General features: G+C 39.4%; 1 protein-coding gene across 3 annotated transcripts in view; it reads left to right on the forward strand.

The window, feature by feature from the left end:
* Positions 1-27,153, forward strand: part of PRKN (parkin RBR E3 ubiquitin protein ligase) — a 1,257,866-nt gene that overhangs the window by 370,977 nt on the left and 859,736 nt on the right. For all 3 annotated transcript variants that reach the window (XM_057738154.1, XM_057738155.1, XM_057738156.1), the window contains exon 4: positions 25,853-26,093. In XM_057738154.1, coding sequence (XP_057594137.1) covers positions 25,853-26,093 — 241 coding nt within the window. The remainder of the gene's footprint in view (positions 1-25,852; positions 26,094-27,153) is intronic.

The following is a 27,153-nucleotide window of genomic DNA, read 5'->3' on the forward strand; positions in this document are numbered from 1 at the left end:
AACAAAATTTCCCTCAGAGCCTTCAGAAGAAACCAACCCTGCCTAGACTTTGATTTTGGACTTGGCCTCCAGAATTGTGAGACAAATTTCTTTTGATGAAACTACTAGTTTCTGGTACTTTGTAATTAATACTGTGGGAAACTTCCTACATCCTCGCTTGTAATTAACCTTGTGGACAACAAACCCCTTCTCTTCATGTAACATGGTCTTGAAAGTGGAAAGCATTGGATTTCACAATAGTACCTTGGAAATGAGCTTCAAGAGCCTGTTCGGAAAGTTAAGAGCAACAACAACAAAGTATTGTTCCTTTGTCCTCAGCGGGCTTCTGCTTTCCTCTGATGTAGCCAATACCTTAGCAGAAGTAAATATAGACAATGGCAAGAATCCTAGGAATGATAAACACAGCAGACGTATGTGAACAGTGTCATGGTGTGAGGATATGCTTTTCTCACTGTTCCTACAAGTCTGGGCATGGCTTATTTGGGTCCTGGATTAGGGTCCCATGAAGCTGTGATCAAGGATCCGCTGGGGCCTCCTGTGAGCCTTGGATCCTCTTCCAAGCTCACAGGGTTATTGGAACAATTCATTTCTTTGTGGCTGTAGAACTCGTGGTGATTGCTTCTTCAAGCCCAGCAAGAGTGTCACACACTCTCTCTTCTAATCTCTAATCTATAGACCTTCTTCCATAGAGCTCACCTACAGATCTTCTTTTGTAGGTCAGGCCCACCCAGGATAAAACTCCCTTTTGCTTAACAAATCAAGTGATTAGGGACTTTTTATTACATCTGAAGTAATTTAACTGCATCTCTTTTCCATATGACATATCCTAATCATGGAAGTGTCATCCATTATTCACAGGTCTTGTTCACACTCACAGAGAAGGATTGATTATACGAAGTGTGTAGAATAGAGAGTAAGAATCTTGAGAGCCATCTTAGAATTCCGCCTGCCACTGGTGCAGTAGTAGAATTTTCCCTCCTGTTGGCTGTTATTTACCATTAGGTTGAGGGTAGGATGTGGATAGCACAGTAGTTCTGTGTTACCTGGTTTAGAGTAGAGCCCACCTCCAGGGAGAGAGGGGAACTGTGAGGGTGAGGCATATTTTCAGTGCCTTGGTGAATCAGGCTTGAGTTCAGGGAAAGATTCTAGTTATACTAGGGCACCTGAGCACAGTTCAGGAATCAAACGAAACCTGAGATATTTGACCTGGGAAATGTGGTGGGAAAATTGTGAGTCATGGGGTGCTGGGCTCACCCCAAGATCCTAGACCCCACTCAGCTTCTCTGAGGTTGCCAGCCTCTGAAATGATCAGCATGAATTACCCCAACTTAGCTTCATGTTTTGCATCAACCATTTCTCTTTAATTTTTCATAACAAAAGCTAATTTTCCCATGTTCCGTTCCTTCACAAAATTTCTATTTATGATAACCAAATATGTAGTAATTTGCTATCAATTTATCCCTCCCAGTTAACGCTTTTGGTTTGAATAGAGGTTTTGTGGAGTAAACAACATGAAACTCAAAAGAATGATGCTGATGATGGGAATTTTAGGAAAATAACCCTTAAATCAAACCTTTTATTGTGTTCAAGTCCTGGTCTGCTTGAATATGCAGTGCTTGCATTTCAAAATCTTTACTCAACAAATAATATCACCTACCTAAATTATGACTTATCAGAAAAACCACAGCATTTTATAATCATTTTTATGAGTATATTCCATTAGCAAAAGAAAAATACATTCTTCTCAAAAATGTCTCCGTTATGTGCAATGATTTTTAACTATGGAGACATGCTGCCTCGCCACAAAGGCACATCAGAATCATGTCCCCCTAGAAGTTTATGGGTTTCTCAACCTCCCTGGCTCATGTCCCAGGCCAGAAATCCTTGTATACAACACTTTTTGTGACTCATATATGTTCTGTCATCATTTTTCAAAGTTTCAAAAATCTGGACCGTTAGATAAAACAACCTTCTGAGATGATCTAGGACAATTTGAGAGTTCATCTTAAATGCATCCAAATTCTACCTTTATAATTGCTTTAATTATAGAATGAAGCAAGATTTGGATGTGTTAATCATAGTATTGATAGATATCTTAACTCTTTTTTGTTTAATAAGGGAAGAAGAATATCCAAAAGTAATGGTTTAAGAATAAGATAAATCTGGTTTCAAATCCAGTTACTTATCTTTAGATAAATTTTGCAATTCTTTGAGCTTCAGTTTTCTTATCTCTAATGCTTATTTCACAGAGTTGTTATGAAGTTAAAGATGAGAGAATGCAGGTAAAATACTTGATCAGTGTAAAGTCCAGCTGCTTGGCCAGATGTTAAAATTAAACAAACAAACAAGGCCTCTCACTGCTGCCTCAGAACTGACTTTACTAATGAATGCCTTATCATAGTCTTTCTCAAAGACTATCATATTTCTTAAAAGTGTCTTCTTACTTTCAGGAAGATCTAGTATTTTGTTTCCAAGAGAAATGGGTTACAAGTGCACAGTCTTTGCCCTGAGTTATGATAATTCTAAATGATAAATTTTATTGGAGCAGCACTGTATGTATAATGTCAGTGGGCTTAAGACTGTATGAAAATGGGTTCAAAATGTTAGATGTTTTAGACAACATGAAGACAAAAACACATGGGAAGGAATATGGAGGTGATAAGTGGCACAGGGGAATGATTGATTTCTTTTTTTAATATTTATTTTCTTTATTTATCATTATTTTATTTTTGCCTGCACTGGGCCTTAGTTGCAGCACGCGGGATCTTCATTGAGGCACGCGGGATTTTTGTTGTGGTGCATGCGGGCTCTTGCGAGCTCTCTAGTTGTGGCATGCAGGGTCAGAGCACGTGGGCTCTGTAGTTTGTGGCATGCAGTTGAGGCATGCGAGCTCCGTAGTTGTGGCTCGCGCGGGCCTAGTTGCCCCTCGGCATGTGGTACCTTAGTTCCCTGACCAGGGATTGAACTGCATCCCCTGCATTCGAAGGCAAATTCTTTACTGCTGGACCACCAGGGCAGTCTCAAATGATTTCTAACAAGGGAAACATGAAGATCTAGGCTGACAGTTATAAAGATAACTGAAAACAAAAATATTAAAAAGAACATCAAAACAAGTTTTGAAAGGCAGTGGATTCAACAGTTAGCCAGCAAATAAATGTGGTAAAAATCTACCCGCTAAAGTGGCAGTCTATAAATTTACAGTCTTGTTTAAAAAGGAAATTTCCCCTTCAACCTACTAATTTTAACTATAATATATGATGTCATTTTTAACCTTTAGCTGTGTAGAGTAATCTCTAGAAAGCTTATATTTTCACTCCCAAAGCCTGATGATGTAATGTACATGTGCAGTCTTTGGTTGTGTAGTTCAACCCAGGAGATGTGATCTCCCAGTTAAGAGTTGAGAGTTTTCCCATATGTTTACATTTTACCCACCTACCCACTGATCAGCCATTTTATCATGTATCTGTCTCCTTCTCTGTCTGTCTGTGTGTCACTACAACCTCAGCAAGCATGCTTTTCTCTGGAAGTGGCACCTATCACACCCATTTACACTCCACGGGCAAAAATGATGCCTGAGAACAACGACGAACGCAAAGGAAGCTGGGAGATGCCATCAGCTAGGCGCCCAGGAAGGGGAGGAGGCAGATTCTGATGAGGTGCTAACGCGCACACACACACAGACACGATGTTTTGGGCTCACACTGTACTTTCTCTCTCTTGAACTTGGTATCAGGAAACCTGGTTCATTTTAGCAAGAACATATATTTAAAAGCCAAGGTGTAGGCGTTAGGTGGAATCGTTGCTGTGGACGTGCTGATCTTCCCAGGCTCCTTCAGTGAGCCAGCACTGCTACTGATTTGCCCAAAAAACACTTAAATAGGTATACACAAAGCTACTCATAGAAGCATTGTTTGTAACTTCAAAAACTTGGAATCAACCCAAATGTCCACCAGTAGGTATTGATTGAATAAACTATCATTTATCCACATATGAGATGAAAAAGGATGAGGAAAATCTCTTAAAATACACATGCACACACATATACATTTCAGATTATGTTAAAAAAAGTTATAGAATGAAAAGGTAAATCAGAAATCTGAAAATAAAGTAATGAAAAAAAATTGCTTCCGAGATATGAAACAAATAGGCTAGAATAAGCAAGGATAGAAGCAAGACTTCTTTGACAATTTCAAGTTTTCAGAATTTGAATTAAGAAATTAATAAATATTTTATATAACTACAGTCATACCTCATTTTATTGTGCTTTGTTTTATTGCACTTCACAAATATTGTGCTCCTTACAAATTGAAGGTTTTTGGCAACCCTGCCTGGAGCAAGTCTGTCAGGGATATTTTTCTAACAGCATTTGCTCACATTATGTCTCTGTGTCACAATTTCGTAATTCTCTTAATATTTCAAATTTTTTCACTATTATTATATTTGTTACGGTGAACTGTGATAAGTGATCTTTGATGTTACTATTGTGATTGTTTTGGGGTGCCACTAGCCACACCCACATTAGATGGCAAACAGTTGATAATGTTGTGTATGTTCTGATTGCTTCATAGACCAAGCATTCCCCCATCTCTCTCCCTCTCCTCGGGCCTCCCTATTCCCTGAGACACAACAATATTGAAATTAGGCCAATTAATAACCCTACAGTGGCCCCAAAGTGTTCAAGTGAAAGGAAAAGTCACAAGTCTCTCAGTTTAAATCAAAAGCTGGAGATGATTAAGCTTAGGGAGGAAAGCATGTCCAAAGCCAAGATAAGCCCCTGTGCCAGTTAGCTAAGTTGTGAATGCAAAGGGGAAGTTCTCAAAGGAAATTAGAAGTGCTACTCTAGTGAACACACTAATGATAAGAAAGCAAAACAGCCTTATTTGCTGATATGGAGAAAGGTTTAGTGGTCTGGATAGAACATCAAACTAGCAACAACATTCTCTTAAACCAAAGCCTAATGCACAACAAGGCCCCAACTCTCTTCAGTTCTGTGAAGGCTGAGAGAGATGAAGAAGCTGCAGAAGAAAAGTTTGAAGCTGGCAGAAGCTGGATCATGAGGCTTAAGGAAAGAAGCCATTTCTACGGCATTAAAGTGTGAGATAAAGCAGCAAGTGCTGATATACAAGCTGCAGCAAGTTATTGAGAAGATCTAGCTAAGATGATTTATGGTTGGTGGCTACACTAAAAAACAGATTTTCAATGTAGACAAAACAGCCTATCTTGGAAGAAGATGCTGTCTAGGATTTACACAGTTAGTTAAGTCAGTGCCTGGCTTATCTTGTTAGGGGCGAGTGCAGCACCCATTCTCATGGATCAGCAGAGAAAGTGGTTTCTTGAGATGGAAGCTCCTCCTGGTGAAGATGCTGTGAAGATGGTTGAAATGACAACAAAGGATTTAGAACATGCTCTAAACTTAGTTGATAAAGCAGTAGAAGGTATCGAGAAGATTGACTCTAGTTTTGAAATTAGTTCTATTTGTGGGTACAATGCTATGAAACAGCATTGCATGCTGCAAAGAAGTGGTTCATGAAAGGAAGAGTCAATCAATGTACTAATGGTCATTGTTTTCTTATTTTAAGAAAATTGCCACAGCCACCCTAACCTTCAGTAATTACCACCCTAATCAGTCAGTAGCCATCAACATGGAGACAAGACCCACCACCAGCAAAAATACTACTACTACCTGAAGGCTCAGATGATAGTTAGCATTTTTTAGCAATAAAGTATTTGTAATTAACATATGTACGTGTTTTATGCACAATTCTATTGCACATTTACTAGACTAACTGTATTAACTTTTATATATACACTGGGAAACCAAAAAAATTCGTGAGTTGATTTAATGCAATATTTGCTTTATTGCTGTGGTCTGGTACTGAACCTGCTATATCTCCAAAGTATACCTGTATAAAACATAATTAAATATTGTAAAAAGCAACTCCTAAGAAGCAAAAATAAAATGAAACAAATTAATATAAAGGCATCTCCAGCTGAAGTCAGAGCCGTGCTATTCCATGTGGTTTTAGAACACAGTAGTTTGACTATACATTTTTAGTTGACTGTATCCCAAGGCAAAAAGAACTACAACAAAGACAAGAAAATACTTTTGGTAATCAATTAGATAATATTGTTCTGAAACTGCTATGTTTATAATGTAAGGTAAAACAAATGATTAATTATGTGACATTCTAATGATATCATTTTCAAGATTCTCAGCAAAAGAAGATTAAGATGTAAAATGAGATTATGTAAAAACCCTCTACTGCTGAATTTGAATTGGAAATATCAGATTAAATTTGTGATGTGTTTTATCTTAAAGAAAACAAAAACAAAAGTAAAAACCCTATCTCTGCTCATTGAAAAGGCTAAGAAACATTGATAAACCCTGAAGCTATGAGTTTCTCAGCCATCTGGATGTGGTCTTTAAATACCATTTTTTCTTTGGAGAAATGGCTGATTCCAGATCTAGGACAAAATGATATTCAGATGAGACTGGAACCTCATTTATCGTACCAGATAGAACGGAAACTACCCAAAACTACTGGACCTCTGTCAAGATTCAGGAGCCCAATCTAAGAAGGCCGCGTTAGCTAAAGATAAGAATCAACAAAAATAATAAGGGCAATGGATTGAAATCATTAATATGTTCACATCCATGATTTCTTAAGGATGTTTTAAAAAATTGCACTCGTTTTCATTGCTAGAAAGGGTTCATTTTGAAAATTTGTAAACCAAGAATAAAACATTTATTTCACCTTCCTATTCAAAGTTTGCCTGTGGGTAATGAAATGGTAGTTGGAAATTTTATCTTGGTATAAGTATTCCATCTAATAGCTGGAGAAGAAATGATAAAATTGAAATATGACCATTTTCCAACCTTAATGAATTAATGGATCTTGCATGGAGGGTCAATACCTGCTAACATCACAGAATGAGAGACAACCAAAGAGACAGAGAAGGAACTTGTAAGTTAAAAGTGACAAAAGAGAAAATGTCCTGGAATTAGTAGTGATAGTTGCACAACTTTGTGAATATACTAAAATCCACTGAATTGTACACTTTAAACAAGTGAATTTTGTGACTTACATCTTTAAAAATATATTGAAATAAAAAAGACACGTAAGAGACATCTTATCCAATAACAATATGTGGACCCTATTTCAATCCTGATTCAAATAAACTTAAAAACTGTTGGATTTATGAGGTAATTTGGAATGTGAACACAGGGATATGTGATGGCATTCAAGTGTTACTTGTAATTATTTTTTAGACATTATAATGGTATTCTGGTCATGTTTTAAAGAAAGATCCCTATCTCTTAGAGATACATACTGAAAATATTTGTTGAATGAGTAATGTGATGTCTGAGATTTGCTTCAAAATAATGGAGGAAGGGGAAGTGGGAAGTGGGTAGAGAAAGGGATGAAGGAAGTTTGGACTCGAGTTGATAGTTGTTGAAAAGGGTGATGAATCAGTCCATGGGCATTGCTTATGTTGTTCAGTTACTTTGGATGTATATGGACTTTTTCCTAATGACAAGTGTTTTGTGTAATTCCTAAGTACGTTGTGTTACCTCAGTTTCAAAACCCACACCCTGAAGTTCTTCCTCACCTTCCTCTATACTTTCTGCCACTGTGAGAACCCACTTTCCAAAATTATCAGTAAGTTTAATAATTTTTTCAATCTTAACGTACACATAGTGTCAGTCCTACCTCTGTAATCACTACCACTGGTAAACTTACTAAATAAATTACAAATTTTCTCTTCTATTCTTTTATTCATGCAGAAGGGTGTACAGAACCCTGTGTTCAAAAGTTACTTGAATTAATTATATTTATGTATAGTTATGTTTTCAACTTGATATGTAGTTAGGGTCATTTGCTTCTGTTTGTATTTAATTTTAGAATTTGCTTTTTTCCTCCTTTTTATTTTATTTTTTGATGATGTGAAACACTTTATGGTTCAAAAGTCAAACTGTGTGTTACTATAAAGACATACTTGGGAACACATGGCTCCTGGCTCTAGCCCTTCACCTCACTCTCTCTACACCCTCATAATAACCATTTTTATTGGCTTTTATTTTATCCTTTCTGTGCTTCATTTTGCAAAAGTAAATAGCCACACACACAACCATATGTTCATTTTCCCCTTTGCTTCTTCATATAAAATACCATACGATAGATACTATTTTGTGTTATGCTTTCCTTTCCTTTGAGGAAAATTCTCACCTCAAATCAGTTGATGACAAACTGCCTTATTTTACTTACAGAATCTACTGGTCTTCTATGGATGGGCAATTAGGTTGTTTCTGATATTTTACTATTATAAAAAATTCCACATTAAGTAACCTTATGCATTTCATAATTGTGGAGGTGTATGAACTTTAGGGAAAGTTCCCAAAACTGGGATTTGGGGATCACGAGGTAAACTCACGTGCAGTTCTGTGAGATCGTGCCAACCTCTCCCACCAGTGATGTGTGTGAGTTTCTGGGACAGATTCACCAATACTGTTGTCAAGCTTTCAAATGTAAAGGGACATAGTTTCAATTTGTGTAGGATCTTCTCTTATTTTAATATTTTCGTGCATGTTTTTACTACCTTTCTTGTGTTCTTACACGTTGTTCTATCAGACTTTCAAACTTTTTGTTTTCAGTTTTTAAGAGTTCTGTATCTATGCCCTAAGTTAAAAATATTTTCTTGCAATTTGTCATTTGTCTTTGTAGTGTGTTTTGCTATGAAAGACTATTTTTAAAATTTTGCTGTAGTTAAATTTATTAACATTTGATTACATCATGATTTCAAGTCATAGTTTTAAAGCTTGCCCCATAAAGAATGCATACTTGTTTGCTTCTAGGCTTATAGTATGGTGTTGTATATAAGTATGATACATGATATGATATGTATTATATAATTTTATATATACATACAAATAATGTATGTGTAGGAATTTTTTTTTTTTTTTTGGTGTATGGTTCAATACAGATCCAATGTTATCTTTTTCAAAATAACCATTTATTAACAAAAAGTTTGTCTCCTCTCAGTTATTTGAAATTCCACCTTTAGCTTATATCCTATTTCCAAAACATTGAGTTTGCTTCTGGACCTCTTGTTTTGTTGCATTAGTTGAGCCTCTATTCATGTTCCTGTATCATAGGGTTGAAAATAGAAATATGTTATATTTAATGCTTCCGGTGGCTATACCTCTCCTTGCTCTTCTTTTTTTTTTTTTTTTTTTTTGATCTCTTGGTCATTGCTTTTATTTATTTATTTATTTTTTATTTATTATTTTTTTGGGGGTACACCAAGTTCAACCATCTGTTTTTATACACATATCCCCGTATTCCCTCCCTTCCTTGACTCCCCCCACCTCGAGTCCCCCCCACCCTCCCCGCCCCAGTCCTCTAAGGCATCTTCCATCCTCGAGTTGGACTCCCTTTGTTATACAACAACTTCCCACTGACTATCTATTTTACAGTTGGTAGTATATATATGTCTGTGCTACTCTCTCGCTTCGTCTCAGCTTCCCCTTCACCCCCCGCCCCCTCCCAAACCTCGAGTTCTCCAGTCCATTCTCTGTATCTGTGTCCTTGTTCTTGTCACTGAGTTCATCAGTACCATTTTTAGATTCCGTATATGTGAGTTAGCATACAATATTTGTCTTTCTCTTTCTGACTTACTTCACTCTGTATGACAGACTGTAGTTCTATCCACCTCATTCCATATAGCTCCATCTCATCCCTTTTTATAGCTGAGTAATATTCCATTGTATATATATGCCACATCTTCTGTATCCATTCATTTGTTGATGGGCATTTAGGTTGCTTCCATGTCCTGGCTATTGTAAAGAGTGCTGCAATAAACATGATGGTACAAGTTTCTTTTGGGATTATGGTTTTCTTTGGGTATATGCCCAGGAGTGGGATTACTGGATCATATGGTAGTTCTATTTGTAGTTTTTTAAGGAACCTCCAAACTGTTTTCCATAGTGGCTGTACCAACTTACAGTCCCACCAACAGTGCAGGAGAGTTCCCTTTTCTCCACACCCTCTCCAACATTTGTTGTTTCCAGACTTTGTGATGATGGCCATTCTGATCAGTCTGAGGTGATACCTTATTGTGGCTTTGACTTGCATTTCTCTGATGATTAGTGAGTTGAGCATCTTTTCATGTGTGTGTTGGCCATCTGTATGTCTTCTTTGGAGAAATGTCTATTTAGGTCTTCCGCCTATTTGTGGATTGGGTTATTTGCTTTTTTGGTATTAAGCTTCATGAGCTGCTTGTATATTTTGGAGATTAATCCTTTGTCTGTTGTTTCATAGGCAATTATTTTTTCCCATTCTGAGGGTTGCCTTTTAGTCTTGTTTATGTTTTCTTTCACTGTGCAAAAGCTTTTAAGTTTCATGAGGTCCCATTTGTTTATTCTTGATTTTATTTCCATGATTCTAGGAGGTGGGTCCAAAAGGATCTTGCTTTGATGGATGTCATAGAGTGTTCTGCCTATGTTTTCCTCTAGGAGTTTTAGAGTGTCTGGCCTTACATGTAGGTCTTTAATCCATTTGGAGTTTCTTTTTGTGTATGGTGTTAGGAAGTGTTCGAATTTCATTCTTTTACATGTCGCTGTCCAATTTTCCCAGCACCATGTATTGAAGAGGCTGTCTTTTTTCCATTGTATATTCATGCCTCCTTTGTCAAAGATAAGGTGCCCATATGTGTTTGGGCTTACTTCTGAGTTCTCTATTCTATTCCATTGATCTTCCTTTCTATTTTTGTGCCAGTACCATACTGTCTTGATCACTATGGCCTTGTAGTATAGTTTGAAGTCAGGAAGCCTGATTCCACCAACTCCATTTTTCTTTCTCAAGATGGCTTTGGCTATTCGGGGTCTTTTGCGTTTCCATACAAATCGTAAGATTTCTTGCTCTAGTTCTGTGAAAAATGCCATTGGTAATTTGATCGGGATTGCGCTGAATCTGTAAATTGCTTTGGGTAGTACAGTCATTTTCACGATGTTGATTCTTCCAATCCAGGAACATGGTATGTCCCTCCATCTGTTTGTGTCATCTTTGATTTCTTTCATCAATGTCTTAAAGTTTTCTGCATACAGATCTTTTGCCTTCTTAGGCAGGTTTATTCCTAGGTATTTTATTCTTTTTGTTGCAATGGTGAATGGGAGAGTTTCCTTAATTTCTCTTTCGGCTCTTCCGTTGTTAGTGTATAGGAATGCAAGAGATTTCTGTGCATTAATTTTGTATCCTGCTACTTTACTAAACTCATCAATTAGTGCTAGGAGTTTTCTGGTAGAGTCTTTAGGGTTTTCTATATATAATATCATGTCATCGGCAACGAGTGACAATTTTACTTCTTCTTTTCCAATTTGGATTCCTTTTATTTCTTTTTCTTCTCTGATTGCTGTGGCTAAAACTTCCAAAACTATGTTGAATAATAATGGTGAGAGTGGACACCCTTGTCTTGTTCCTGTTCTTAGAGGTAATTCTTTCAGTTTTTCCCCATTGAGAAAGATGTTGGCTTTTGGTTTTTCATATATGGCTTTTATTATGTTGAGGTAATTTCCTTCTATGCCCATTTTCTGGAGAGCTTTTATCATAAATGGATGTTGAACTTTGTCAGAAGCTTTTTCTGCATCCATTGAGATGATCATATGGTTCTCCTTGCTCTTCTTCACAGAATGCTTGCAGATATTCTTGCACATTTATTTTGCTACATGAACTTTAGAATCAATTGTTTGTTTTGCTCCCTGGTTTATCTAAAAAGAATAGTGCAGAACTGTGAAATAACGGATGATCACTAAACACTTGTTGATTGAATATTTCATTTAACACTTGTATTTAGTTGTAGAATTATACATATTGCCATTTTTAATCTCTTTCATAATTTTGTCTAGCACTTTGTAGTCTTTGAACGTTTAGCAAATAATTGAGATAAATTCTCCATAACGTGTTCCAATTTAAAAGCAAACATGCCAGTTTGTATGTGTGCGTGTACATACATATGCACACACATGTTCACACACACATACATGTATGTGTATACAGACATATGTGTGTAAATATGTATGTATACGCATGTCATGTCTACATATATAATTGGCCTCAGATCTATGTATATTTTATCCATTTGCTGTTTTCTTCCTGCACATACTACTTTTAAAACATTTTCACCTCAAAGCCTGAGTGTCCTACAAATTATTCTGCAGCCTAACAGAGTCTGTCTTAGGCTTCTCCTGCATCTTATAGAAACTTGATAAAATCAATGTATTGAGACAAAGTAATTATATTTGCCAAATCACGCTCTTATTTCAGATTCTGTCCACCTGAAGCCAGGCCCAAATAAGCAACCTTGTATGTGTGCATGTTTCCTTTAGCCCTCTTTCTTTTGAGTGTGGCACATTTCCAAAGTGCTGGTGTGCTAGATTATAAAACCAGGAAAAGTCAAATCATTCATTAAATCTCCACTTGACTTAAAACCCATTTCCTGTCATTGGCTTGCTTTTGTACTACTCCAGACAATTTATAGGTTTTAACAAAAAGACTCAACACAGGCAAGGCTTATAGGTATCATATGCCTTTGACCACAGAGAAGAATTACTATTTGTATATTAATCCTGGGACCTGCCCCGCAAGGTATAATTAATGTCATGTTTAATATTAGTCATCTGTAGATGTCTGACACAAATAAACTGGGTAGATGTTCTCTCTATATATGTGTTGTACAATATGCTTTCTTTTATAGTCAATATAACCCGTTAGAAAAGTTTACGTGACAGATTAAACCTTATGGGTAAGCTTGTTCTCCTTCACAGCCTTTAGTGCTAGTTTGATCTAATGTCTTCCTGGGCAGTTCTGGGAGTGTGGTCCTGAGCATAGGGAGCACTCATGGTTCTTTTACACTCTTCGGGCCCCAAAGCCCACATGGCTTAGGGCATCCTTGTCTTGTCCCTTGATTCTCTGAGATACCTAAGGGCTGACTGGAGCAGAGGCTGAGGAGGGTGCAGGTCTTGAGTACAGGGTGTCTCTGGGCCCAGAACAGAGGATTTCATGTGGGTGAGGAAAAGTTGGGACTGAGAGGCAGGAGGTCAAACACCAGTCCAGCTCTGGCCCTCCTCGGAGGTTCTCAACTTGACTGCACATTGAGAGTCAGGGGGAGATGATTCAAAGCACAGATTGCTGGAACCCAGCCCTTCAGCCTCTGATTCTGTAGATCTAGGATGTAATGTGAAAAACTGTTCTTCTCCTTGGCACCTCAGGTGATTTTTATGCAGATTTTGACCTGGAAAGAAGCCCACCTGCTTAGAAACTTCTGTGTAATCCTAGCTAATTCATTGTCTTCCTGAACTCTAAGTGACTTTGTTAAAATACGGAACATAATACTTGAGAAGGAATTGGTGAAAGCGTTAGGTGAGATTAAATGTGTTGATAACAGGGATTTGTAAACAGCGAATATTGTGCCACATAAACATTAGTTATTATTCTGACTCAGCCACTTAGTAGCTGTGTGTGACCTTTGGCAGCAACTTAAGGTCTTTGTACTTCAGTTACCTCGCGTATAAAATGAGGACGTTGATAGTACCCGTCTCACCACGGCATTGTTCAGACCAAAGCAAGAAAGTGCTGAGGGCGGTGCCTAGATGTAGATCATTCCTCAGATGACAGGTATTATTGCTGTTGTGGTTCTTTTATTAAGTTCTACAGAGTTTACTTTTGAGCACCTACCACGTGCCATGAATAGGGCGACCGTGTGATTTATCTTTCAGACTGGGAGACTTAGACAGCTAAAGGAGAGCTGTTAATAATCACACTGGGATAAAAGGTACAAACTCAGCAATCCTGGGGAGACCAGGGTGCATGTTGCCTAATCAGAGGAGAAGGTTTGTGAAGGGGGCTGCTCACCTCAGCAGTTCTCCTCACCTCTACCCCTTAAAGACCTTAAAGTCTCCTCTGAATAAATGTTGTAAAAATACATAAGGGCTATTGGCTTTACAGAGTGCCAAATAAGGATTCCTCCTGGGGCGCCTCATGTATCTTGACTCTGCCTGAAAGCATCCCGCTCCCAGCTGTACTGTATTCCAGCTTTTCTTCTTCCCAGCTCTCACTTTGCACATCCTGTTCCCTTTTGCCCAGATTGCCTTTCCCTCATTTTTGAGTTTCCTAGGGCTGTTATGACAAAGGACCACAAACATGGCGACCTAAAACAACATACTTTTATCACTCAGAGTTCTAGAGGCCAGTAGTCTGAAATCAGGGGAGGGCACTTCCTTGCCTCCTCCAGCTGCTGGTGGCTCTCAGTGTTCCTCGGCTTGTAATAGCATCGCTCTAATCCCTGCCTCCCTTTTCACTTGGAGGTGTCCTCTGTGTGATTCTGTATCCTCTTCTTCTTATAAGGACACCAATTATGGGGTTTAGGGTGGGCCCTAAATCTAGGATGATTTCCTCTTGAGATCCTTAAATAATTACATCTACAAAAGACCTATTTCCAAGTAAGTTCACATTCTAAAGTTCTTGATGGACATGGATTTTAAGTAGATACTATACTTCCTTTAGTTGGAAGAAAACTAAAAGAAAGAGAGGTTAGTGCCTCCTTTTAAATCAAGGCACTAGGACTTCCTAGGTGGCGCAGTGGTAAAGAATCCACCTGCCAATGCAGGGGACACAGGTTCGAGCCCTGCCCTGGGAAGATTCCACATGCCACAGAGCAACTAAGCCCGTGCGCCACAACTATTGAGCCTGTGCTCCAGAGCCCATGAGCCACAACTATTGAGCCCATGTGCTGCAACTATTGAGGCCCATGCACCTAGGGCCCGTGCTCCACAACAAGAGAAGCCACTACAACAAGGAGCCTGTGCACCACAATGAAGAGTAGCCCCTGCTCGCAGCAACGAGAGAAAGCCCGTGTGCAGCAACGAAGACCCAATGCAGCCAAAAAATTAAAAAAAAATTAAATAAATAAATCAAGACACTAGGCTGAGCCCAGTCTTCCTGAAGCCATGCCTTTGTCTTGACTGGCTAAGGCAGTGAATCCAAATTCCCTCAGAAATTCCCTAATAGTTGGACTCCCCCCTTGCCTTTTCTCTCTCAGTACCAGAGTGGAGGAAGTAATTTGAGTAACATAGTACAAATAAAACGCGTTATCTTTAAATTCTTGACCTGACCTGTCAAAGTGTGGGTCTTCACTAGCTTCTATTAGAGACAGACGCAAAATGCTGGCTACAGACTTCAAGGCACTTTCTCATAGCTCTCAAAGGTTTAATATCCACAATGGATTTTTGTAAATTTCTTCAATTGATTTATCCCTGGGGAAGACTGCATGGCCTCTGCTGATCTTTTCTTCTCCCCTAGACCCTGAGAACATTTATATTATGAAAATGTAAAAACAAAACAAAAAAACTTGGTCAACAATTGTAAAGGAAATTCATTATAGGTAAGTTTTTTTTTTTTTTTTTTTTTTTTACAGTAGCCTGCATATATTTAGAGCGTACAATTTGGTATCCCAATCTCCCAATTCATTCCCCTCCAACCCTCCCCGCTTTCCCCACTTGGTGTCCATATGTTTGTTCTCTACACCTGTGTCTCTATTTCCGCCTTGCAAACCAGATGATTTGTACCATTTTTCTATGGTCCTCATATATGTGTTAATATACGGTATTTGTTTTTCTCTTTCTGACTCACTCCACTCTGTATGACAGTCTCCAAGTCCATCCATGTCTCTAAAAATGTCCCAGTTTCCTTGCTTTTTATAGCTGAGTAACATTCCATTGTATATATGTACCACATCTTTATCCATTCATCTGTTGATGGACATTTAGGTTGCTTCCATGTCCTGGCTATTGTAAATAGTGCTGCAGTGAACATTGGAGTGCATGTGTCTTTTTGAATTATGGTCTTCTCTGGGTATATGCCCAGCAGTGGGATTGCTGGGTCATATGGTAACTCTATTTTTAGTTTTGCAAGGAACCTCCATACTATTCTCCACAGTGGCTGTATCAATTTACATTCCCACCAACAGTGCAAGAGCATTCCCTTTTCTCCACACCCTCTCCAGCATTTACTGTTTGTCGATTTTCTGATGATGCCCATTCTAACCAGTGTGAGGTGATACCTCATTGTCGTTTTGATTTGCATTTCTCTAATAATGAGTGATGTTGAGCAGCTTTTCATGTGCCTCTTGGCCATCTATATGTCATCTTTGGAGAAATGCCTATTTAGGTCTTCTGCCCATTTTTTGATTGGGTTGCTTGTTTTTTTGATATTGAGAAGACTGCGTGGGCCTCTGCTGATCTTTTCTTCTCCCCTAGACCCTGAGAACATTTATATTATGAAAATGTAAAAACAAAACAAAAAACTTGGTCAACAATTGTAAAGGAAATTCATTATAGATAAGTTCTGTTTTATAAATTTAGAAAAAAATCTTTTGTCAAAGACAATATTTACCAGTTATTTCAGAGTAAAGGCCAGAGCTGAGAGTGCCTGGTCATGGCCCCAGCACATACGACGTTCTCATTACCTGCAGGGGACCTGCAGCCCTTGGTGTAGTGTCCTGCCTCCCGCAGGAGCTGTAACCCTCAGGGATGTACTTCAGAGGGCCTTTGGGCCATAACACATTCTTTCTCCTGAATAAATGATTACAAGAAAGAATTAGTTAGGACCAACCAACTGCTGAAACAGAAGGAAAGAATACCATTTATCCTTTCTTGCAGTCAAATGACAGAGTCTAGAAATTTGTCCCGGTTTGCTCTGACTTTCAATGCCTTCGTACCAGCCAGTGTCTGGAGGGCAACTCAAGCAGGCATGAGCTTAGGGTACAAGTGTGGAAGAGGATAGCAGTTTCATGTTTTATTTATCCTGAGTAAAAGAATTGTTGCACATGACATAAGATATCCAGATTGTGAAACAGGATCTGACATAAGTAACAATGTGTTGTATTTATATCTAAAATTTAAACCTGAGGCTGGAAACTTAAGGAATTTATAGCCAAGGTGTGAAACTGTTTATCAATATGTCAGTTGTTTAAAAGAATAAATATGAATGCCTGTCAGCTCTGGTTTCTTCCTTGCTGTTGAAGAGCCTGACTGAATATTTCCATCCCTCTGTGGAGTCATTCAAGCTCTGGCCAGGGCCCAAGGGAAGTGCAGGACCCCGGATTTACTGAATGGCCCAGGTGAGGAGGGTGGCACTTGTCTTACATAGCAGTAGGGAACCTCCTTGACTTGGAGAGAAACTTTTACTGTTTGAGAGTAAGTGGTCCCTAATTATGTTTCCCCTCTGAAGTGTCTGCACTCATCTCTTTTCTTATAGCTCTGTGATAGGTATGTAACTGGATAAGGAAATAGCCATTGCTGCTTCTCCTGGAGATTTTTTGTTTTTCATGACTTTTTTTTTTTCCCCTGGGGATGGATCTAATTTAAAGTAGTCGGTAGCTCAAAATTACCATTCTGGCTTTCCACTAATTCCCGATAAACATTTTCTTTGTTGTCTAATAGTTTGTTTTAAAGCCATGAAATAAATTAAACTTATTCTGTTCCAGTTGGCTACCGACTTATTACAAGCTTGAAACAATGAATGTATTTCCCTGTGCTTAGTTGGGTAGTTGCTAGTTCTACAGTGACCAGCACTGGGCTGAAACCAAGCAAAGGGCACACCTGCTTCTTTTTTGGTTCTGAATGAGCAGGGACAGGGCCACCTTGTGTGTTCACCCAAGAGAAAGCATGGATTAGAGTTACAGCATAGGAGAGATGGGCCAAAGGGAAGGGGGCGGGGGAGAGAGAGGGAGAGAGGGAACAAAAGAGAAAGGGAGAGGAGCGGAGATCATCAAAGACTGTCACATTCTTTTCGAAAGTAGAATTATAGGAGGGACGAAGAGAAGAAAGTCAGAAACCAACAGGGAGGCTGAATTTTAGGGCCTAGCAAGGAATAGGCTTTAAACAAGGATATAAAGGTGTTTTTTATCCTTTGAAGTGTTTTTTCCCCCAGTTTTTTTGTTTGTTTGTTGTTTCTGGAAATGGCCCCAATGCTACACATATCTTTTCTGCACATTATTAGTAAAAGCTCTTTGGCAATACAGATGTTCTTGTTGAGTGGGGGAAAGGGAGAACACAGTGAGAGAGAGGTGGTGTGTGAAATGACAGTTTGGGGTGACAGTTTGTCTGCTTCATATTTTTTTCCCTAGGGTTGAATCATTTGAAGGAAAAATATCTTTAGGAGGAAGACATAATAGAGGTTATTATTCAAGATTCCTGTTTTTGTCATGTGTACACAAGGAGAATATGTTTGTTAACCCTGACATGCCCCCACAAGCAGCACCATAAATTATAGGAAATGATATGTAAAAAACTTTATGTTAAAAATTCCATATATATTTAAATTATTTATAACAATATATCATAACTTGTGATAAAGTGATGTTTAGAGAAACGACACTGAGGGGGCATTTCTTATAAAGTTTACAACATAAAACAGAATTTTACCTGGGTTCTAGGCATAGGATTGATTACCTGTTCTCCTTCATATTTAGGAAAGAGTGGGCGTGAATGGATGGTATCCCAGACCTGGCAACAGTGAGAACTCTTCTCACAGTAAATCACTTACCGGGTAGCTACGCACTCTGTCTCCTCCCTCCCCGCTGAGCTCCCTCTGTGCAGGTCCTAATGAGCAGTGAAATGGTCCCAGGCCTGCGGCAGGAGAGACATTGAGGGTGACATGGCTCAGACCCACACTGGCTAATTTGTGCGGGGCTAATTGACCTTTCCCAGTAATTGTATTACCTGGCCTTTGGCAACCAGAGAGGGGGCCTTTCAGTATCTCTGTGTAGCATAATATCTTTGATCATAATGAAAACTAGCCATAAGAAGTGTGAAATAAATTCAAAGCATAAATCACAAAATATCTCTTTTCAAAGTCTCTATTTTTTTAAATGAAAGATCAAGTTGAAGGAACAGTTTTTAGTCTCATCCAATTAATATAAATTGGCATTTAGTATTCATTCGCCACTATGGAGGTGAACCGGAGCACATGGGAAGAGAAAGAAATCAGTGGGAAAAGTGTCTTTGGGCTTATTCTCACTCCCACTGAACGCACTACGCCTGTGTTGTCTTTAACCACATTATCTCATTATTAGCAATAACCATACAAAACATTTCTGAACCACTACATTTAAAAAGAACTTCCTAAATAATTGCCATTTTGTCTTTTTTCAACAGAAAATACAGTACAGTAAGTCCCCTGCATACAAACAAGACCCTTTCCCCGAGAGTGTGTTCGTAAGTCCAGTTTGTTCATAAGTCCAGCAAAGTTAGCCTAGGTACCCAACTAGCGATCAGCTATATAGTACTGTACTGTAATAGGTTTATAATACTTTTCACACAAATACATAAAATACAAACAAACACAAAAAATAAACGTTTTAAATCTTACAGTACAGTACTTTGAAAAGTACAGTGATACGGTGTTAAAAACTCTGGTGGGCTTACACAAACATCTGTTTGTTAGAAGTTCTTTTTAGAAGAAGCCAGTAATAACATTTTGAAATTTTAACAACCAAAAAAAAAAAAGAAAAAAAGGAAAAAAGAATTTAAGCTGTGTTAAATAGTTTCTTTACAATTATCTAAGAAAGAGCTCCTTAAGGCCAAAATCATTTTTAAAATTAAAATGTGATAACATCATTGACTATTAAATTAGGAAATCTTTTATCTGATAATTCTTGGCTGATCATATTATTGGTTTTCTGGGAGAAAAATTGTGTGCTATTAAAAATTCAAATGAAAATTCGAGATTTTCAGGGCTTAAAATGTAAAATTGGGACACAATAGGAAGTAGGACAACCTTCCAACAGCAATAATTTTTAACCATGTTTTGTGATAAAAAGAAGTTTAACGGAGTTGGAGAGAACAAAAGTGAATGAATAACATTGAAGAGATTGAAGGCAGCCCAGTCTAACTTAAAGACCATGGAAATTAGTAAGTTTACTGATAAGTGAAGATTGATCAGTGTGCTTATAAAAATAAACTGGGGATTTCCCTGGCAGTCCAGTGGTTAAGACTTCGCCTTCCAATGCCAGGGGTATGGATTTGATCCCTGGTCGGGGAGCTAAGATCGTACATGCCTCACAGCAAAAAAATCAAAACATGAAACAGAAGCAATATTGTAACAAATTCAATAAAGACTTTAAAAAATGGTCCATGTTAGAAAAAAAAAAACCTTTAAAAAATTAAAAAATAAACTGTCTGGAGGTTCTGTCCAACATGTATCAACATGTATCCTTGTATCATGAACTCAGAAAGGTTGAGGGGTGGGCAGGGGCATCCAAAGTGGGATATTTGAAAGATCATCTGGCTGAAAGCCAGAAAATGTGGGCTGCGGAGCTGAATCTTTCATTTCCTAATTATGTGTCATATTTAGGTGACTCACTAAGCCACCTGACATGTTTCCTTACCTCTGCAAGGGCTGCAGCAACCTGCATGTGCTTCACAAGATCATTGACTCATTTAACAAACCCAGGTGGAGCGTGTACTGTGACCACCGGGTCACTACAGTAGACACTGTAGGTACAATAGTAGGAAGATTCAGGATCTTTTCTTGAAGATGGAAGTGTCTGGTAACAGAGAGAAACACATAAACAGTAAGTGCAGCCCCATGTGACAAGTGCTGCCTTCTCGGGGCATTGGGCTCTGGAGGGGAGCCAATTTACAAACAGGTAAAGCTGGCACCAGCCTTTCAGGGCTGCCAGCCTGAGCCCAAGCCACCTCTACCCTCTTCTCCTCACTTTGCATGGTTTGACTGATGCGTCTATAACTGGCATGGTTCTTATTTCATTGTCTTGTCTTGTTCAGTTTTGTTTTATCAGACCCACTCAAACTTTCTTCTGCTGCCTCCAGGTTGCCCCAGTCCCAGTGGCTGTCTTCTCTAGTTTTTTTATGTATCTGGCCCTTCGAATCATTTCTTTGTACCTGAAGTGGATCCATTGCAGCTTCCAAACTCCCCTCTTCACCATGGCTCCTATAGACTTGTCCTCCTCTGTCTGAGCCACCCACTACCCCTCTTCCTCTCTGCAGCTTTGTCCTGGAGCTTGGGGGGTCAGAGAAGGACATGGGGAGTCCTTGGCCTGGGTTCCTGTCCCAGCTTCATACTGAAGAGCTGGATTACGTTGAGCCTGTTATGAATTTCTCAGTGGCTCACCTTTAACTTCTGTGAGGCGGAATAGAAATGAACAGCAGAGACAAGTAACGTTACAGAGCTTTGTTTGTGCCAGGCACAGTTCTCCTGGCTTCACAGGCAGCCCGCTCCTGGAGGGTAACAGCAGCTCCCTCGGGCATGTGAGGGTATTCAGCAACTTACTACACCTCGCAACGCAGTCTAGAGAATAGTATGTATTTATTTTACTTTTATTAGTAATGTAATTGTTACTGGCATAGCACATGAAAGCATTTTGTTAATATGTGACATTATTAACTATTTTTGAATCTCATTATTAATCATTTTAGAGATTATCTGTCTAACCCTTCTTACGTGCTTGGACAACATTGCAATAACTTTTCAATCCTCATTAATTTTTCTTGTTAGAGTAACACTGCTTATTTTTACAATGTTTAAAAGGTTAAGAATATCTTGAAAAGCATTAACAGGTTTTTCAAATTTTGTTTATTGCCAGCATTCTAAATATATCACCAGGCTCTCAAATATTTGAATTCTAACTACATGTCCTCAGAAGGACTCCTTTTTGAAAAAAGAGAAATACATCAATTTCTTGTATATTGTGGAATAACGACCAGTTGGGTAAGAGTTGGTCATTGCTTGGCAGACAACTCCTGTAGATGTTTTATTAATCCTGGGGTATCTCCAAGTCAGAGGCCCTGGAGAGAGAGCCCCTGATACTGAGCTCTCAGTCCCTGGTGGGACAACAGCTCTGCTCAATGGCACAAGACCAAGCCCCGCTGGGTGAATACCCACTTGTTTCGTCCACACCAAATAACTTAGTCACTGCCTTACGTGTTGAATTAATGACTTGTTATAAGGAAAACACAAATGTCCTAAGTGTCTCCTTTTTGCCAAGCAATATTCTGGTTATTGAGGAAACGAAGATAAATAAGGTATTGTTTTGCCCTGAAGATGCTTAAAACAATGTTGGAAAATTCTGCTGTCTTCCCGTGAAAATCTCTACCTCCCCAAGCTAAGTGATTGTTTGTATACCAAGAGAACTAAATATCATTTTGGGCTTTGGAGTGGCTAGAAAACTAAACTTTATCTAATTTATTGCCCATGGGACATGTTATTCATGTGGCTTTGAACTGAAGTAGCCTGATGGTGCACTTGCACCATCTGGGAAAGGGACTGCTTCTCAAATCAACAGCGTTTTCTACAGGTGATTCAAAGAATTCAGCAGTTAATGGTCTCTGAACCATGGATGGAGACTGAGGGAAATCTGTTCTATAAATATCCCCATCACTACTGAAATCTGTTTGGGGTCTTCCTACTCCCCTTTGCAGCGCTACTCTGAGCATTAGGAAAATCTGGATTTGAAAGAAAAATCTCAGTTTGGGGATTTTTTCCATATTTGTCAAATTTTAGCAGCCCCTGAGAATGCGCTCAGGTTCTTCCTATGATTCCTGACATCTGAGCATATAGGGATGTTTTTTGTATCAACTTTTAGTTCACAGAAAGCTGGAAAGTTACCAGAGTAACTGTCACACCTATAGATTCTGCTTATTCCACCTTCTTTATATATTTTCCAAATAGGATTGAGTGGAGCGGCAGCCCAAAAGGATCCTGAGGTTTTATTGATGTACAAGATAAGGGTCCACCCTTTTTAGGCTTCAAAACTTGGGATGATGATAGTGACACTGAGGATTAGGTATTGAGTTGTGACTGTGGATCAGGTCTGCACTCTGCGTGTGTCCTCGCATCTCAGAGCAGTCATCAAAGTCGGTAATGTTATTGCTAATGGCATATGTAGAATCTGAAGCTTATGCAGGGCAAGTAATTTGCCAGAAATCATGCAGCTAATGAATTACATCTATTTGAGTAAATTCCATTTTCTTCCTTCCACACTCTTCTAGTTCCCCAAGGAACACTTTAGGTATCGTGCCTATGCATCTATAGCTGTTTATATTTGTTCATTCATTCATTCTTATTCCCTCTCAGTCTTTTCAATTCATAGATGTGTTGTCTACATCTACTAGGCTCCTAGGTTCAAAGTGCTGTGTGAGATATCCTGGTATGTAAAAAGATAAGTATGACCCAGTCGCTGCTCTCAAGGAATTCTAAACTAAGTTGGAAGATCACACACACACACACACACACACACACACACACACAATGTCCAAGCTCTGACTGCTGCAATAGAAGAGCACAGAAGGCAAAGATTACTGGGATTCAGATGAGAGACAAAGACATTACTCTTATCTGGGAGGATCACATGAAGCACCTAAGTCGTGAACGTGGAGAGGGGAATTTTATCTCACTAAATTTTTGAACCTCCGTGAAAAGAACACAGCGTGGATGAAACTCTCAGGATATGTTAGGATGCTGATTCTCAGTTGTTTCTCCTTGTTGCAAAGCACATGTCCTCACATGCCCACTCTTGCGTGTACTCAGATCTTGTTGTTGGTTTGTTTGATGTGACTTAGACGAAAGGCTATGTACAGTCCCCAGAGCGCTGGCCAAACACTGAGGTGATGACGAGTGGTGATAGAATGTCTGTTTAGTTCAATTAGAGTGGAAAGTAGTGTATTGTCGGTGATTACTGCTTAATGAACAACCACAAACTCTCAGTGCCATGCGTTAATGGCCATCTCTTTCCCATGCGTCTTCAGGTCAGCTGGGGGTCTGCAGCCCCAGCCTGCATGTAGCTGGAAGACTTTGCTCACGCTGCACGTGGGGTTGCACTTGATCCTCTCCATGACTCGGGCTCAGGTCTGCACCACGTGTGTAGTTCTGGGGCCCACGCTGAAGAGGTGGAAACTTTCAGGGATTTTCTTTTGACAGTCGGGACCGTGGTGCAAATATACTCTAAAGCCCTGGTTCAATCACATCTGCAAATGTCCTCTTAGCCAAAGTTGATGACGTGGCTGAGCCCAACATCAAGGGCAGGAGGAAGGGAGATGAGAGTGAATAATTTTGAAGAATAATATAATCTACTACATATACAGTGAAGGAGAGGAAAAGAAAAATCATACGACAGTTGTCCTAGAAAGGAGAAAAGTCTAAACACACTTGAAGAAGGTAGTAAGATGTTAGATTATATTTAACCAGTAATAGTGAGACACTTTAAAAAGACTAGGTAGCACACACCAGAAATTCTTGTGCAAAAGGTTTGCAGGGACAGACAGGAGGTAAGGAAGTAATTACAAAGCTCTTGTAATGATAAAGGCCTAAAATGGGGAGGTGACAACTGGGATGTAAAGGAGCTGAAGATGTGAAGGGTATTTCTGAGTCAGAATTAGTAACTCTTGACACCTTGCTGGATGTAACAGTAGGGAGGAAGTTCCACGGTGATGATTCTGTTGAAGCCCTTAGAACACGTAGGAGAATAATCGGAGTTTCAGATGGGGGAGGAAGCCTTGACCCTTGGATAACATGGGGGATGGTGGTGCTTTGACAGAAATAGGGAAGTCAGGTAGGGGCGGATGGAGGGGGCAGAGAATGAAACAGCGTGATCACTGCTGAACAGGAGCAGTCCTGGGGGAGCTGGGATGCTGCAGGGGCAGGCAGCAGGAAGAGAAAGCGTGTTGACGTGAGCAAGGCCGGGACCTGGGACCAGAAGAGATCAGAGTGGGATTTAGGACCGGAGGGCATAGTGGTCACCTTCCTGAGTGGACGAGGCAGACACCAAGCGGTGGTGTGTGGGCAGGAAGTGCTAAGGAGTGTCAGGCACCACTCTTACAAGTTTGGTAGTGACAGCAGCGCACTTGAGGAAGGATTGGGGGGGTATGGTTGTTACCAGTATTGTTGTGTTTGTGTGGACGTTCTATGAGGGAGAATGGCAACAGGGGCTTGTTGAGAGAGCAGGGTTCTCACTCTGTGGGAGGAAGGACAGACGGATGAGTGACTGCTTCTACCTAGTAGATATTCTGAAACTGAGATCTGACTTAAATTAGTGTAGTTTCTGTCCTAGCAAGTTATCAATATATGATGCCTAACTTTAACGCTACTGAATTTTGAAGTCTCCTATTCATACACATCAGTACATAGATGCGAAACATTTTTGTAGATGTTCATTGGTTTTAGTTGTGAGATTGGATTAAACAGTGAATGATCCTAGGATGGCACTGGTACCTCTCCTCTTGCTTCGTTGGCCTGGAGGTGTGATTGCTGGTGATGTCTGGTCTACTGTAAACAAGTGCGTTATAAATTCTAGAGACAATTGCCCTGTAATTGGTAGTGACCAACTCTCTGTGCTTTTTAAAACAGAAATGAATGCTAGTATTTGAATTTGATAATTATAAGGACATAATTTCTGGTAAATCTGTTTTAAAAGCATATTACTTTTCAGTGTGCTTATGTATGCAAGTTGATACGTGTTTCTTTCCCGCTAGATTTCACTTCCCTTTGAATATTACTTCTGTTTTCGTCTGTTATTATGTTTCCATTTATCCCCACATTTCATTTCCTGGCCCCAGTTCAATATTACTGTGTAACACATACGTGTGTAGGTGCTGGGCGCTGCTGCAGGGTGAGTGTGTCTGTCCTGATCAATCACCCATGTCATTTTCTTTAAGTTCCATGACTTCACACAGACATCAGACATAGAGCAATATCTTAGGCACACTCTCGAACTGATGACAGATCCAGCTCCACCTGTGTTTCAATGCCTGCCCTTTCTTGGTTTTTGTCTCACTCCCCCACAGAGCTGTGACCTGGATCAGCAAAGCGTCGTTCACATGGTGCTGAGACCCCAGAGAAGAGTCCCAGCAAGGGACACGGCTGGAGGGGACAGCCCACAGAACGCCGCGGGGGGCTCTGAGAGGGAGCCTGAGAGCCTAACTCGCGTAGACCTCAGCAGCTCCATCCTCCCAGCTGACTCGGTGGGTCTGGCTGTTATTCTGAAGGATGACAATGAGAGCGGTGCCCCGCCAGCAGGAAGGCCAGGTAATTGTGACGACTCTGTCTATGGCTAGTAAAGCGTTTTGTGTGGTAAAGTCTTTGTGGAGAACGTCCTCACTTTGTGTATGTTTAGTTCACGACAAGTTCTAAATCACTAGAAGGAGACATGGCTGGAAGGAGAGTACGTGGATGCAGAAGCTGAGGTGACACGTTTAATAAGCACACGAAACAGAGCCTTCGTATTAAGAATGAGAGTAAGGGATGGGAAAGACGTCAGGACCATGGTGAGAGAGTTCTGGGTTTATTGTTGGAGGAACTAAGGGTGGGGGGGACATGTAAGACATTGTGCTAGGCTCAGAATATATGACAAAGGCACCTATATGCCCCTCTCAACTTCTGTCTTTCTTTTCTTCCATTGCTTATTTTCTTAAAGTATATTTTGGTTGATTATGTTTCTGATGATAGAGAGAAATTTTTAAAAAGGAGAAAGAGAACTTCAGAAGTAATTTTAATCACTTGCAGGTTCTAAGAACAAATGACAATGTCAATAATATTCTTTGTGTGAAAGAATTCTTCCTTTTCTCTATGTCACAGCCCATTTCAAAAGTTGTTTTTTCTTTTTTGGGGGGCAAGAATGGTCATCCCTTTATTATTTTGACAGTTTTAATATGTTTCCCTTAGTCTTTTATTCTCCAATCTAAACAGGGAAAGTTATGGCAGGATTATTTTTGACTGTTGACAGAAAATACAAAATAATAACAGTGACTTTACAAGGTAGACATTTATTTCTCTCCCACATACAATAGGTGAAGACATAGGCAGCCCCAGGCTGGTATGGTTTCCCATGTCAGAGACTTCTGAAACCAGCAAGATGGAGGCCTTTTGCTGAAATTTCTAAATGAAACAATATTTTTAAATCATAGATGAGATTGAAAAAAAAAAGAAAAAGGAAATTTTCTGGGGATAAGTGAAAAAGTAGAAACAACACAGCTGTCTTTAAATAGAAGGATGGATAAACCAAGAATTTAAGTGCATGAGCTGATGTGTTGCTGGCTCTGAGATGGTTGTGGTGGGAATGAAGGCATCATGTCCTTCACATGTACAG

The sequence above is a fragment of the Hippopotamus amphibius genome, chromosome 6 (assembly GCF_030028045.1).
Source record: "Hippopotamus amphibius kiboko isolate mHipAmp2 chromosome 6, mHipAmp2.hap2, whole genome shotgun sequence".
Lineage (NCBI taxonomy): Eukaryota > Metazoa > Chordata > Mammalia > Artiodactyla > Hippopotamidae > Hippopotamus > Hippopotamus amphibius.